Genomic DNA, 13,056 nt, shown 5'->3' with positions numbered 1-13,056 from the left:
TGTTAGATATTGATGGTGCTTAAGGGGCTCCATGGGGCCCATTGTAATATATGTGTTTGATCTAAGCTGTCCATAAATTCTTTTATATAATTTCAATGGATGAGCCTAAAAATTATGTAGATTAAAGGTCTAATTGGACCACACCATAAGAAATAATAAAAATTAAATTTCTATTGTTAATAGCTTCGATCTGACTCATTTTTTGCATCAACACTTATATTTTAAAATTAAAGGATGGAGTGGATAAATAAAATACATCACGATGGGCCCTACAGTCCTAAAACCCAAAGTGTTAAAGGCCGTCTGTCACACACCCCTTCCAAAACAAAACGCGCCCCTCCCAAAATCGTCCGCCCTTTTCTCCCGCGTGCAGTAGACCTCCCAAAACTCATCTCTCAATCTCTCTCTCCATCTCTCTCTCACACTCGGCCTCTCTCTCTTTCCCTCGCCCTCTCTCAATCTCCCGCTCTCCCTCACCCTCTCCCTGTCTCTTGGCCGCATTCCCCTCTCTCTGTTTCCCAACCTCTCTCTCTCTCGCTAGCGTTTTCAAAACCTCCTTTTGCCGCAAGAAGGAGAAGAAGAAGGAGAAGGAGGAGAACGGTTAGTCTCTCTCTCTCTCTCTCTCTCTCTCTCTCTCTCTCTCGCAACAGATTGCGCATCCAGCTTAGATTTCTAGAATTGAATGTATTTCTGTGAGATATTGGGTAATGCAGAAACCGTAGAGTAGAATCCGATGAAACCAGCATCTGGGTATTTGGTAATTTTCAGCTGACTGATATAAAATGGGTTGTATGTGTGCTTTGCTGCATGCAAGCGACTTCTATAGAGAACCTCCCTCTCTATTGTTGTCTCTTTTTTGTAATTTGATCCGGCTTTCATTGAGTTAGTGTTTTTCTGCGAGGAATTGTGTAATGTGGCATCAATGCTGATGAAATAGATGAAATGGGCATCTGGATCTGTTTAATTCTCAGCAGACTGATGTCAAATGAGGTGTATGTGTGGTCAGTAGCGTGAAGATGACTTAAACAGAGAAGCCTCTTTCCTACTGTTTTTCTTTTCTTGTATTTAGACCTGGGCTAGATTTCTTGACGGTTTTATCCATTTTTGAAAATATTCTATAATGTGAAACCCATCTGTTGGAATTTGATGAAATGGGCATCTGGGTCTTTTCAATTTTCAGCGAACTAATGTAAAATGAGGTGCACTTGCTCAGTTGAATGAGAAAGACTTAGCTAGAGAACTTCCATTTCTATGTTTTTGTTCTTTGCATTTATATTAGGTCTAGATAGCTTGAAGTTACTGTGTTTCTGATGTGGTAACTGTGTGGTTGAAGCCGATGAAATAGGTATCTGGAACTGTTTAAATTTTCCTCAGAGAAGTGTAAAATCAGGAATGTGTGTGTTTGGTTGTATGAATATGAATATTCTAGCTCTTTGTTTCTATGTTGACATATTCTATTGAACTCGGAATGGACTTGGTGGAAATCATTGAAATGGGCATCGGTATCTGTTTAATTTTCTGCAGATTTATGGGAAATTTGTGTGCTGATTGCATATAATGACTAAAATGGTGAAATTCGTATGGAGTGAATAGGCATGACTCACCCCAAAGAGGGGTAACTCATGGTGTGGAACTGGATGGGTCGGACCGAATCCAAATCAACTCAAACGAGACGCATTTATCTTATCTGATTCATTTAAAAGTTGTGGTGATGGTGATGGTGATGCCAAATGGAGAGGGTGGAAGCAGAGGTTTTGATGGGGTCGGCAGTTGTGTGCCACAGAGTTGTGGCAGCTGGTTGAAGATGTGGTGATGGTGATTTGCTGTTAAATCTCAGCAGGCTCGTAGATGAGTAGGGTATGGGTAGATTGGGTTGTGGTGGATTGTTCCTCTTTCCTTTTCTTTTTCTTCTTTTAAGGAAAAAAAATAAAAAAATTCCTCGTATATTTCATGCATGCTAACTGTTTGATGAAATGGCTCAACAAGGAATGTTTCATGTTGTTATTTTATTAACGGGATAAGAAGTGCCATAGTTGCAAACGGTGTGAGGTTTCACTGGTACTATCCAAGTTGTTTTGTGTTTATATATTGCGTGGTTTCCTCAAACAACACTTATTTTGGCAAATTTCGGAAGCTTTGCATAAGCAGGTCATCTCCTGATTACAGGATGTGACTCAACTGGTGTGCAATTCACGATCAACTTGTAAGTAGTGTGTTGTTGGAATCTTCTTTGTGGTTGGTGGGATTTTTTTCTATTTCTGTCGGAATCAATTTCTACTCTTCTTTTTTTCTTTTAAAAAAAAAAAAAAAGTGTTCCTCTGTTTTTTTTTCTTTCCCCTTGTTTCAGAAGTGGGTCTCTCCCAAACTTCTCAGAAACAGTTGGGAAACTTGATAATTCAGAAAATGAGGCTGTTTTCGTGGATAAATCTAAGAGCTATTGTTCCTTCAAGTCAGAGGTTAGTCTTAAAGATCACTTTGGAGCTTGATTTATCAATCAACTTGGAGAGAAGTTTGGAATTTTGATTGGAGCTAAATATGAAATCAGTTTTGAAAAATCTCACTGATTAGCTCAGAACTGAGCCAGGATGACTTAGTTTCTAGTTTCTGAGTAATGAAACTAACTGCGAATCCATAAAAAAAAAAAAAAAAAGGCTTTTTCAATTGTTGTCAGAGTAAAGCTTTAGAATATGAGTGACTTGTTTATTAATTCATCGAGTAAACTCAAAAACTTTCAAAAACAATAAGAAAAAAGAACTCGAAAACTGAGTGACCAACTTTGGAATACTCCTCAATCGGACCACTTACAAAAAACTGATGTGGAATATGTGGTTAATTGGGGCAATGGTGTTTAATTGGTGCAGGTGCGTTTGGTTGCTCATTCATGTTTCTTGTTTCTACTTAGTTGTTTCCATATCAGCTACTGATTAAATAGTCTCACATTATTTGTTACTGTTTCTTACATGACATGAGATAATTTTCATTAATGCTTGATACACCTTAAGAGTGGGCCCACATCACATTTGTCAAATCAGTGGTGGGCTCCACCATCCACATAATCAGTTAAGCGAACCCCACAAACTGTCCTACCAGAAATTTGGACCCTGTGATTTCTTTGATCAGTGATCTTTCTCTTTATATGTGTTGCATCTCTCCATTGCAAGAAGCGCTTGTGCTTCCCTGACCTTTATTACCTTTCTAGATCACCCCAGAAGACTATGAATGGATCATCCTCTATCACTTGACCTTGGGTTTCCTTTATGCTTCCCACTCTCGAGGTTGATGCTGCAAAAAGGTCAAAAAGTTTTTTAAAATGAAAAAAACTTGAGACAATCCTAGTTTTGTCTTCTGATGCTTTTATTTTAGAGACACGAAATCCACATTAGTTATCCAAATAATGCCCTTGTGTTTCTTTAAATATGTTGTCTGACAAAAGAAATGAGGAATTTCCTATCTTATAGCCATTTGTGGATATTGCTTCGTATTATGCATCTTGATTAGCACTTATTGGTAGATGAGGGTTCGTTTAAATTCTGTTGTTACGTTCCATTTTTCCGCTGGTTTCTCTCTCAACAAATGTCGCATCTCTCTCTCTCTCTCTCTCTCTCTCTCTCTCTCTCTCTCTCTCTCTCTCTCTCTCTCTCTCTCTCTCTCTCTCTCTCTCTCGTTGAGAATGGTGTATTACTTTTTGTTCAGTGCTTAAGTTGGAAAAAATCTCTCATGTTTCAGATGATCATGGAACGTAAGTTGCAATGACACACCCTCCTCATATATATAACATAGTTCTTAAATATAATTTTCCTGAAAAGAGATGGGATGGCATGTACCTGTTGCCAAAGAAACCAAATGCAGGCCGCAGAAATATTTAAGCAAGCAGGGTGTGTCATTGCACTTATTTTGATGACATGCAATGCAACCTTAAAGTTATTGATCCTCCACAAAATGTAAACTTGTTGATAGCCAACCCGAAATAGTTATTGATCCTCTCCAAAATGTGGCCATCTTGTTTTCAGCTGTTCTCTGATCATATGGATAGAATAATTTGATCCATGTAGATCTTTAATTATCTTTATCATTCTTATGTTATTTGTGGGCATATTATTAGTTTTACACGTGTCAATGAAAAAAAAGGAGTTCATTAAAGTTATTCTTTGAAATCATGTGTTTATCTATCTGATGGCCTCTACAGCTTGGTATTAATGTGTGGATCTTGTTTTTTTTTAATTCTAATGCACCAACTAAACTCATCTGTGCCTGTTTTTCATGTTGTGGATTGGATTTGTGTTTCTTTAGGATTTATTTATTTATTTATATTTTTTGAGAAGGCTGGATTCTGCTTCACATGAGAAGAGTTGTCATCTTTTTTTATGGTTTGATTTTTTTTTAGTAAGTGATTTTTCTGTAATACTTCTTTTCTCTCTCATTCTTTCTTTCTTTGGGGTGGTGGTGTGTGTGCCTTTTGTATTTTGGGAAAAGGTGGGGCACTTCTTTCCGGCAATGGATGTGTGATGGACAGAAATCTCCTCCACTGAACATTCCCAGCCATCACACTCGTGTACTTCCCATTGCATGTAAACCACTGTCTAAATTTTATTTTCAAGAGTTATTTGCCAGCCAATTAATGAATGCCAAGTAGCATCACCCATCCACAGTGGGGCCTACCAGATGAATGATCTAGATTACTGAAAGATGGGCCCCACCTGTACGGTATGCTGTCCCAAATGAAGACACCGATAACTCGGGCCAAGAATTGTATATTTGTTCTTCTTCCTTTCTGTGGTTGCCCGTTTCTGTCATGCGAATCAGAGAGTTGAGATACTGAAAATTTGATATTTGATATTGGATTTGGGCAGGGGATTCTCCCTGATGGGAGGATTGTAGCTGTCAAGAGATTGTCGATTTTTATTCTTCTTTAATGACTATGACTCTTTCTCTTCTTCAGGGTACCTTATACCAAAAGGATGGAAAGTTTTACCACTATTCAGGAACATTCACCACAACCCTGACATCTTTACTGATCCTGACAAGTTTGATCCTGCCAGATTTGAGGTACTGTTTCAAAATTGGAATAGGTTACCACCTCCTTTTTTGTATTTTTATTTTTTAAGTTTATCCCACTAGTTCTCCCTTCCCCCATAAAGACCACTAAATTCCAACCATCCTCTTGAGTTTTTAAAATTTCCTTTGGTGTTTATGGCTAATAATTATTATTATAATAGGATAGTGGGTTTTAATCAATTAAACTACATACATACAGGTAGCTCCAAAGGCCAACACATTCATGCAATTTGGCAATGGAATCCACTCCTGGCCAAGGAATGAGCTAGTAAACTGGAGATGTTGGTCCTTCTCCATCACCTAACCACCAAGTACAGGTAACCAACTCATTCAAATAGCACCAACTTTTCATTGCCTTCCCATGATAACAAAAGCTATTGTGGAGGGTGATTTTTGTATTATAATAGGATTGTGGAGATGAAACTTCATGGAAAATATATGCAAAAGAACATTTATTACTAGTCATCAACAACATAAAAGGGTGATTTCTTTACAAGCCTTTCGTACCAAAACAGAAAAAATCAGTTAGGATTGGATAATGTGCCCAAAAATCATCAGAAGAGAACATGGGCGCAGCTCTACTTTTTATACAGCTCAGAATGGTTAGGATTTTAGTTGGATGTTAGGCTGGGTCTACCTTAGCCCCATACTTAATGTAAATCAATAAAAATAATCTGCATTTTCAGTTCAATTTCGTGGTTGCTTGGTTTTTTTTTTTTTTTTTGTTTTTTTGTTACAGTACATTTGATTGCAAAGAATATCATGAAATTTTACACCAAATTAGACTGCTTAATCATGAAAATGGCTGAGATTTATGGTGTAGAGCGCTATAGAAACAGCTCTTGCGGATGGGGAGCACTGTGCTGAACAGGATTCTAGCATTCAGATGTCCTGTTTCTTTGATAAGGTATGCCTTCTCCGCATTGCATTGTGCTTAATCTGTATAGGATTTGCTTGGTTGGGTTACTTATGAATACTTGGGAGTTTGCACTTTACAGGCTTTAGCAAATGTTGGAGCCGACCTGGCACAGTTAGTCCCTGGTCGGGTGTCGACTGCAGTGAATGCTCGTTTGGCTTATGATACAAATGGCATCCTTCGGAAGGTACCGCAAGTAGATTTTCTAGATGTGTAGCCATCTTGACTTTTGTGAACAGGTCGCTTAGTAGGTGAAGTTCCATACTGTTGAGTTGCATATGATGGCAGTCATTGATATGATTTTGGAGGTTTGATCATGCGATTTTTGATGATATGATTTTGGAGGTTTGATTATGCAAAGAATGAGAAAATCTCAGCTAAATCACGCAGTTGTGATCTTCTCGAAGGATCCTTTGGTGATTTTCTTATATCTTCTATTCCTCTCTGCATAATGAGGCTTGTTTGGGGATTGAGCTACCTATAATCCATACTATCCTGCTGCTGAGCAGCTAGAAAGTGACTATCTGATGCATTCCCTGTTTGGCGTAGAATATGTGGCACATTAGTAGTATGTAGTAGATATTAGCACTGATTTCATATGGTGTGGTCCACTTGAGCTTTTGATATGGTCCACCCTGTTTGATGGCTTTTTTTCTTTTTTTCTTTTTTAAATTCTTCTTAGCGTGTTCTATTTTTGAAATTCTATATCTTAACGGTTCTGCTATTCATCGATGGACCAGATTTTGATTAGAAATCTGAAAATGTGTTCTAATCAACATGCATTGGTTTCATTTCCTTTTTTTGGATTTGCAGTTTTTTATGATGGGCGTTTGATTCTCAGGTTGAATCTCTGATATCAGGTTTTTTCGTTGATAAACCATACTAATTTTAAGGAAAATATGGTGGTCTTTTTATCCTTTGGACTCTTGGGAATAATGAGTTTTATTTCTAAATTCCTATTCTTTACTTAGTATTGCTGATTGATGAATGAGACTTGACATTGGAAATCCTAGATGATCATATTCCTTTCTATCTCATCACTGACGAGGAGAGAGAGCATTGTCCTACTAGCTAGATGCTTTTAGCCATGGTCCATGCAAAGCAGGACCAGATTCGGTGGATGGTCCCAATCCAGGGTCTCCCTTCTACATTTACAGAGGTGGAATCAACTGCCATTCATAGGCAATTTTACAGAGGTGCACTTGTCTCTACCAGCTCATCTAACAAGCAGTAGACATCCACTATTACTTTCAATATTCTCAACCAGGTGGTTATTTTTGTGGCTGAGCATATTCATAGGTTGAGCACCCTGTAATTGAGATGATTGTTGGCCAACACCTTGTATAGTGGCAGATCCGTGTAGCAAATGGAGAACCTCTTCCCTTGACTCAGTTACAAGTGCCTTTATAATTAAGGTAATTGCTATCAAAGAAGCAGTACTTGACATCCGACATGAGCTAGAAAAGTATGCTGCATGATATGTTAATTTGAATCAATTAACCATTCCTCACTAGAATTGTTCGGAATTCCACATCAACTTTTATTTCACTTTTGTCAGATATTACTTGGCTTCTAGCATTGTCAGACCTGATTTTACTTGCTTTTCCCTTTTCTAGTGCCTACTTTTCTTGCACATGGTTGCAAGTTTCATCATTCTTGAATATGAAGCAATTACAAGTAAACAACATATCAGAATCATCAAAGAATGCATGAAATGATCCCAGTTTTCAGAAATTTACTAAAAACCAATCTTGTTTCATTTTCAGCCATAACTCCATTCGGAATTATCGAAACACAACAGGTTGGGCCTTTGTCAGTGTCATTTTATACAGGTGTTGAGAGTTCCAACGCCATAGAAGCAGAAACTTGTACTTGAGACACCTACCCATTTCATGAAGATGTGTTTTTTTTTTTTTTTTTCTTTTAGCTCACATCATCCAGATAATTAGTCTACTTGACTGTCGTGGGCATAACATCATTGAGGTGTTTTCAATTCAGCAATCAACAAAGCAGTTGCCTGGTGTTGTTGGGTTCAAGTTGTCTGGAAAATTGAACAATGGTGTTACAGCTACCGACTTAGTTTTGACTGTGATGCAAATGTTGAGGAAGCATGGGGTTGTTGGCAAGTTTGTTGAGTTTTATGGTAATCTCATTTTCATGGAGTTGAATAGATTGGGCCACAGGCTTTCCATTCCATTTATTCTGACATAAATCTGTTGTTCTGAATCTTTACTTTTCTCATATAGGTGGGGGCATGGGTGAATTATCATTGGCTGATAGGGCTACTATTGCTAATATGTCTCCTGAATATGGAGCAACCATGGGTTTCTTTCCTGTAGATCATGTCACTCTACAATATCTCAAGCTAACAAGACGAAGTGACAAAACTGTAAGTATTGTACTTGTGAATGTTTTGACTAGGGAATGGGGGGATTAGAAATTTGGTTGATGAGGAAACCACCCTCTTATATACCAGGTGGCAATGATAGAAGCCTATCTAAGAGCAAACAACATGTTCGTTGACTACAACGAGGTATACATCTTTCTTAACCATTCAGTTTTAATTGAGCATTTGACTCTGAAATGTAATTGATTTCTTTTTGTTGGTCCCTTTTTATGCTTATACTTATGAAGGTGCTTAATTCAATGGATTTGATATTGAATTTGGTATGCTTATAGGAGTTGAGGCTAGGGGCTTTATATTTGGTCCTCCAATTGCGTTAGCGATTGGTGCAAAGTTTGTTCCGTTGAGAAAACCAAGAAAATTGCCAGGTATTATTCACCAATCTCTTCTACAAATTTGTTTAGTGATTGGAATATTTGTTGCAAGTGTACTCATCAAATATTGATGTACTTTGAAAGTGGTCTTGTAACAAACTTGCTTTTGATTTGAATTTTGTTACTTGTTTATGTTGGAAAGATGAATTTTATATCTTTTTTTCACAAGCAGCCAGGATCTTTTTTTCAATAATGATGCAATTTTTCTTGCTCTCATTCTCTAGTTAACATGTGAATCTCTTTTAGCTTATCTATTTTGGTATTTCCTTTGTTGAATGGTTTTAATATGTGTGTGTGTGTGTGTGTGTGTTTGTCTTGCTTTCCCAGGTACAAGTTCAAATTTCAAATACCCTCATATTTTTCCCTTGTCATTCGGAGGTAATCATGCTATACCCAAAAAAAAAAGTCCATGTAATGGGTGCTGTTGCTTTTCTAATGCACATTGTCAGAACTCGTGAGACTTTAAGACTATGATTGAGGTTTCTTTGAATGTTCAAGACCAAGGACTGCCTGTTTTTTCTTTCTTTTGCGGAATATTGTGGAGTCCACCCGCTTTCATGAATTACTAGGAAACTAATTTTGTTTCCTGCTCTTGAGGTTTTGGTGCATCACAATAACTATGTTTGTAGTTTACTCATTTAAGCATTGTAAATTATCTTGTTTACTCATTTTGGGCCTCATCCATTCTATTTAATAGAGAACTAACGTAAAGCCTCTGATCATTTCGACCACAACTTCATACTCAAATGTCGATTTATGACAATCTAGAGCTCATTGGAAACTTTATGTGATGGGATTCAAAATAGTTGCAAAGATCATGGTAACTAGCCATGGGAGAGTAGAGCAAAGCGAGCTTCAAAACAACATTTTGCAGTAAAGGCTCCTAATGGTGAAAAAAGGATTTCCTCCAAGCGGCAAATTTTTTATTTATTTATTTTTTTAATTGCAGTTTGGCAGGAAAAAAAAAAGATTTCCAGTGCCTAAAGAACATTGTTTTTGGTGCATGGAACTATTCACTTCTACCACATAACATCTTGCATTCATGTCTTCTTTATTTTGATATTTTAAAATGAAGTTCTAGGACTAGTTTCATATGGGCACTTTGTTTTTGTAGCTGGATTGTGGAAATCAATCAACGGCAAGCAGAAGTACTAGATGCCCAACTGACGGTTGAGCAGCTTCAACAAGGAGATCAGTTGCTCACGGCCCAAAATGAGATGTTGAAGGTGTGGTTTCAAGGAGGAAGTGAAGTTCCACAGATGATGTATTTTTTCGACTCCAATATTATTTTCTCTTGCACTGTCTGGACATTCCAAATTAGTTTTTGCTGGCAACTGGTAATTAGTCTGATGCTGCTTTTTTATTTTGCATTTAAATTTTCCTGCTGTAGATTGTGTTGGACTGTCAACCATTCCTCATGGTGATTAGTATTGTTCATATTGCAATTCATAGTGTTTGGGTAACATAGGCTGTGGCAATTCATGTGCGGTTTTTGTATTCTTCACTTACACTGTGTGAGGTTTGAAAATCATGAATGAAAATAGTAACATTTGTTTCCTCATAGGGTTCAAGCTGAAATGTGTATTTCTTTTTTATTTTTTCCTTCAGGTCACAACTTCCATTTACAACCTTATTCTGGGAAAGCTCTACTGCGATCACTATGGTACCATGCAAATAGAAGGAAAGTCTAAATATTCGTGTAAGCTAAAATTCAAGCAGCAGTCGATCATAGACCGAAATCCTCACCAGGTGAGTAATTCACTATGGTACCATATGCGAGTGCACACAGACTCACCAAGATTTGTATTTTCAGCATTATTGTAATTGTAATTGATTGAATGAAGAATTGGTAATTGAATGAATGAATGATTATGCAGGTGGTAATTGACTGAATGAATGGTTATAATTTTAGTAAATAGCTACGGATATTAACCGTAGCTATTAATCCGACCAGTTATTCTACAGATTGCACTACTTTTACCACAAATACTATCCGTATTTTTGGCTACAGAAATAGTTGCTGCGGATTATATCTGTAGCTATTGTTAGCTATAGCTACGGGTTAAATTCGTAGCCATAGGTTTCAGACCAATTTTCTCGGCATCAATGACAACGGTGATGCTACGGATTAAAACCTTAGCCATATTTCTATGGCACAGATCTAATTCATAGCCTTTTCCCAGTTTTCTGGTAGTGTATTATCTGTAGTTTATCTTGGGTGTGGAATTTTGTTTCTGTACTTGATTATTTCATTGCTTCATGTATGTTTAACAAGTTAATAATTTCAACAATTAAATAACTGATTAGAGTTTTTTGTCCATTCAAAACATTGGAACTAATGGTTCTTTCATTTTCAGCTGACTGAGAGGATCACTATTCTATCTACCTACTGTTATGGTGAGGATCAAACCACACAAGATCCCATAAGTTTATGATGTGCTCCATATTTCTTTTTCTTTTCATTTATTTCTAAGAATAACGTGATGGAATTCACCATATCTTCCTGCCAATGGTGTTTTGGGATTTGAGTGTATTCTAAATCCCCATTTTGCAGAGTTTTTGAAATGCAATTTTGAGGTGAAGACTCTTTTTTGCAATGTGCTCTGTTCCAATCCCTCTGTCCAGTCCTGGATTGTCATTGCTGCCTGCTGCAACTTGTTTCTGCAAGTGCCAAATGTGTCTTTGATTTTGGCAGCATTAGCCCAATGATGTCATTAGAGCATTTAAGTGTGATTTTCTATTTATGTGGTAGAACTGATTGTGCCAAAAGCTTGCTGGATTGTGATTGTCATTACCTTTAATTTGGTTGTCTTTAATGGTGTGATACTGGTAGTTGATTTATCTAGGTTGTTCATTAGAAAGATGCAGAAGTGCTGAAAGATGCAAAGGCCTTGATTGACGGAAATTTGGTAAACATCTTCAACCAATTGCAGGCTGGTACGTTAATGCTTGTTGAATGATTCAATACATTTTTCCTTCTCAAATTATTTCCTGAATATAATTTTGAATACAACATATATCTTTTACACTAGAGGGATTCTCATCTCGTTGGATATTCGGGTCCATTTTCATAAACATGGATGGCACATTTACTTCACATGGGTTCATTTGTAAGACATTTACATAAAAAATATTCATTTCAAGCTTGGATGCTCTACTTTTGATAATAAAGGGTTTGTTCTATGCATTGATTTTTTTATTTCTTCTACTACAGTTATTCTATGATTTCTTCTTTTACACCTTATTTCATGATTAAATTTTCAGGTTTCAAAGTTTAAAGACCCTCGTGATGCATGTGCTGCAATTGTTGCTGAATCATATTGTCTTTTCTTCCATGATCCGGCTTACGAGTCTCATTGTTCCTATTTGGCTAGTCATGTATTTTATTTTAAGTAACCATTTTCAATTCCATGCCAGACAAGTGGGTCTCACATTTCAACAATCTATTTATTGGGCTGTTGAGTCTCACCGTGGATGGAGAATGCCCACAAAATCTCTCACATTGGATCTTTTTCAGTTGAATATGGACCATTGTTCAATTTCTCTTCTTAACTGCTTCTATAGGCTACAAATTGGCAGATTAAGATTGCCCTATCAGTGGAATTTTTAAGGCATAGTCCAATTGCTGATGGGTAAAATTGATCAAAGGTATGGATTCTGATCCACACAACCCACTTGTCTGAGTTGAAAGCCCGTGTATACCATGCAAAGATGCAGGCCACATATCCTGTAATTCCTCAATTATGGCAGTTAGCTTAATTGATATTAAATTTGGATATGCAGGCTACATATACTGTAATTCCTCAATAACTGATTAGAGTTTCTTGTCTCTTTCTTTTTTGTTCTTTTCTCACGATAGGCGGGCCTATCATCTTTTGTTGGGTAGGCCCGTCCAAAATATCTCTTTGTACATTCCTTGCCATTAATGGAAAAGAGAGTTCTTTTTAAATAAATAAAAAAAAGGTTGGCTTTGTGGGGGCCTTTTCTGTTGCTAGTCAAGGAGTAGCTCTTGGTGTTTGTCCCATGCTTGCTACAGGTTCTTAATATGCCCATTTGATGAAATAAGATGCCTTTCTTACATGTTTTCTTCTACTTGCGGATGTAGTAACGTCTTCTGAATTCCACCCTACTCAGTGTAAGTATGAAATTCCACAGAATTTAATGGTATCCATGTTTGTTTACTTTTTAATTATCCTTTCTATAAAATATTGCACTTTCTTAGCAACTCACTGCAGTTCTGCTCTACTCCTTTATTCACAGGGCACTTAAACTTATATTAGGAGTAAATAAATATTCAACAACTATTG

General features: G+C 37.0%; 1 protein-coding gene across 5 annotated transcripts; it reads left to right on the top strand.

Moving 5' to 3' along the window:
• The first annotated feature begins 1,523 nt into the window (after positions 1–1,523).
• Positions 1,524–10,597, top strand: LOC131225136 (putative aconitate hydratase, cytoplasmic). 5 transcript variants are annotated; one of them, XR_009161211.1, is made up of 12 exons: positions 1,524–1,857; positions 4,940–5,046; positions 5,255–5,372; positions 5,879–5,962; positions 6,054–6,158; positions 7,738–7,772; positions 7,899–8,114; positions 8,218–8,360; positions 8,448–8,504; positions 8,651–8,743; positions 9,077–9,127; positions 9,864–10,310. XR_009161211.1 is itself a non-coding variant. In XM_058220581.1 (10 exons), exons 4-9 carry the CDS (start codon positions 6,118–6,120, stop codon positions 8,693–8,695), a joined length of 537 nt encoding a protein of 178 aa, XP_058076564.1. In that variant the 5' UTR covers positions 3,674–5,046; positions 5,255–5,372; positions 5,879–5,962; positions 6,054–6,117; the 3' UTR covers positions 8,696–8,743; positions 10,358–10,597. The 5 variants fall into 5 exon arrangements, 2 of the variants coding, with proteins under 2 accessions (XP_058076564.1, XP_058076563.1); XR_009161212.1 differs by lacking the exons at positions 1,524–1,857; positions 9,077–9,127 and adding an exon at positions 10,358–10,597 and having other exon boundaries at positions 3,675–5,046; positions 9,864–9,975; XR_009161213.1 differs by lacking the exons at positions 1,524–1,857; positions 9,077–9,127 and having other exon boundaries at positions 3,670–5,046; positions 8,606–8,743.
• Positions 10,598–13,056: the final 2,459 nt, after the last annotated feature.

Source organism: Magnolia sinica, chromosome 14 (genome assembly GCF_029962835.1).
Source record: "Magnolia sinica isolate HGM2019 chromosome 14, MsV1, whole genome shotgun sequence".
Taxonomy (NCBI): domain Eukaryota; kingdom Viridiplantae; phylum Streptophyta; class Magnoliopsida; order Magnoliales; family Magnoliaceae; genus Magnolia; species Magnolia sinica.
This window is presented reverse-complemented; position numbering and strand designations above follow the sequence as displayed.

Excerpts from the sequence above, each read along its gene's own strand:
- LOC131225136 (XM_058220581.1), top strand. The coding sequence starts at position 6,118 with ATGCTCGTTTGGCTTATGATACAAATGGCATCCTTCGGAAG. Across the intron at positions 8,115-8,217 it reads CAAGTTTGTTGAGTTTTATG|GTGGGGGCATGGGTGAATTA; the intron begins GTAATCTCATTT and ends TTTCTCATATAG. Across the intron at positions 8,361-8,447 it reads CAAGACGAAGTGACAAAACT|GTGGCAATGATAGAAGCCTA; the intron begins GTAAGTATTGTA and ends CTTATATACCAG.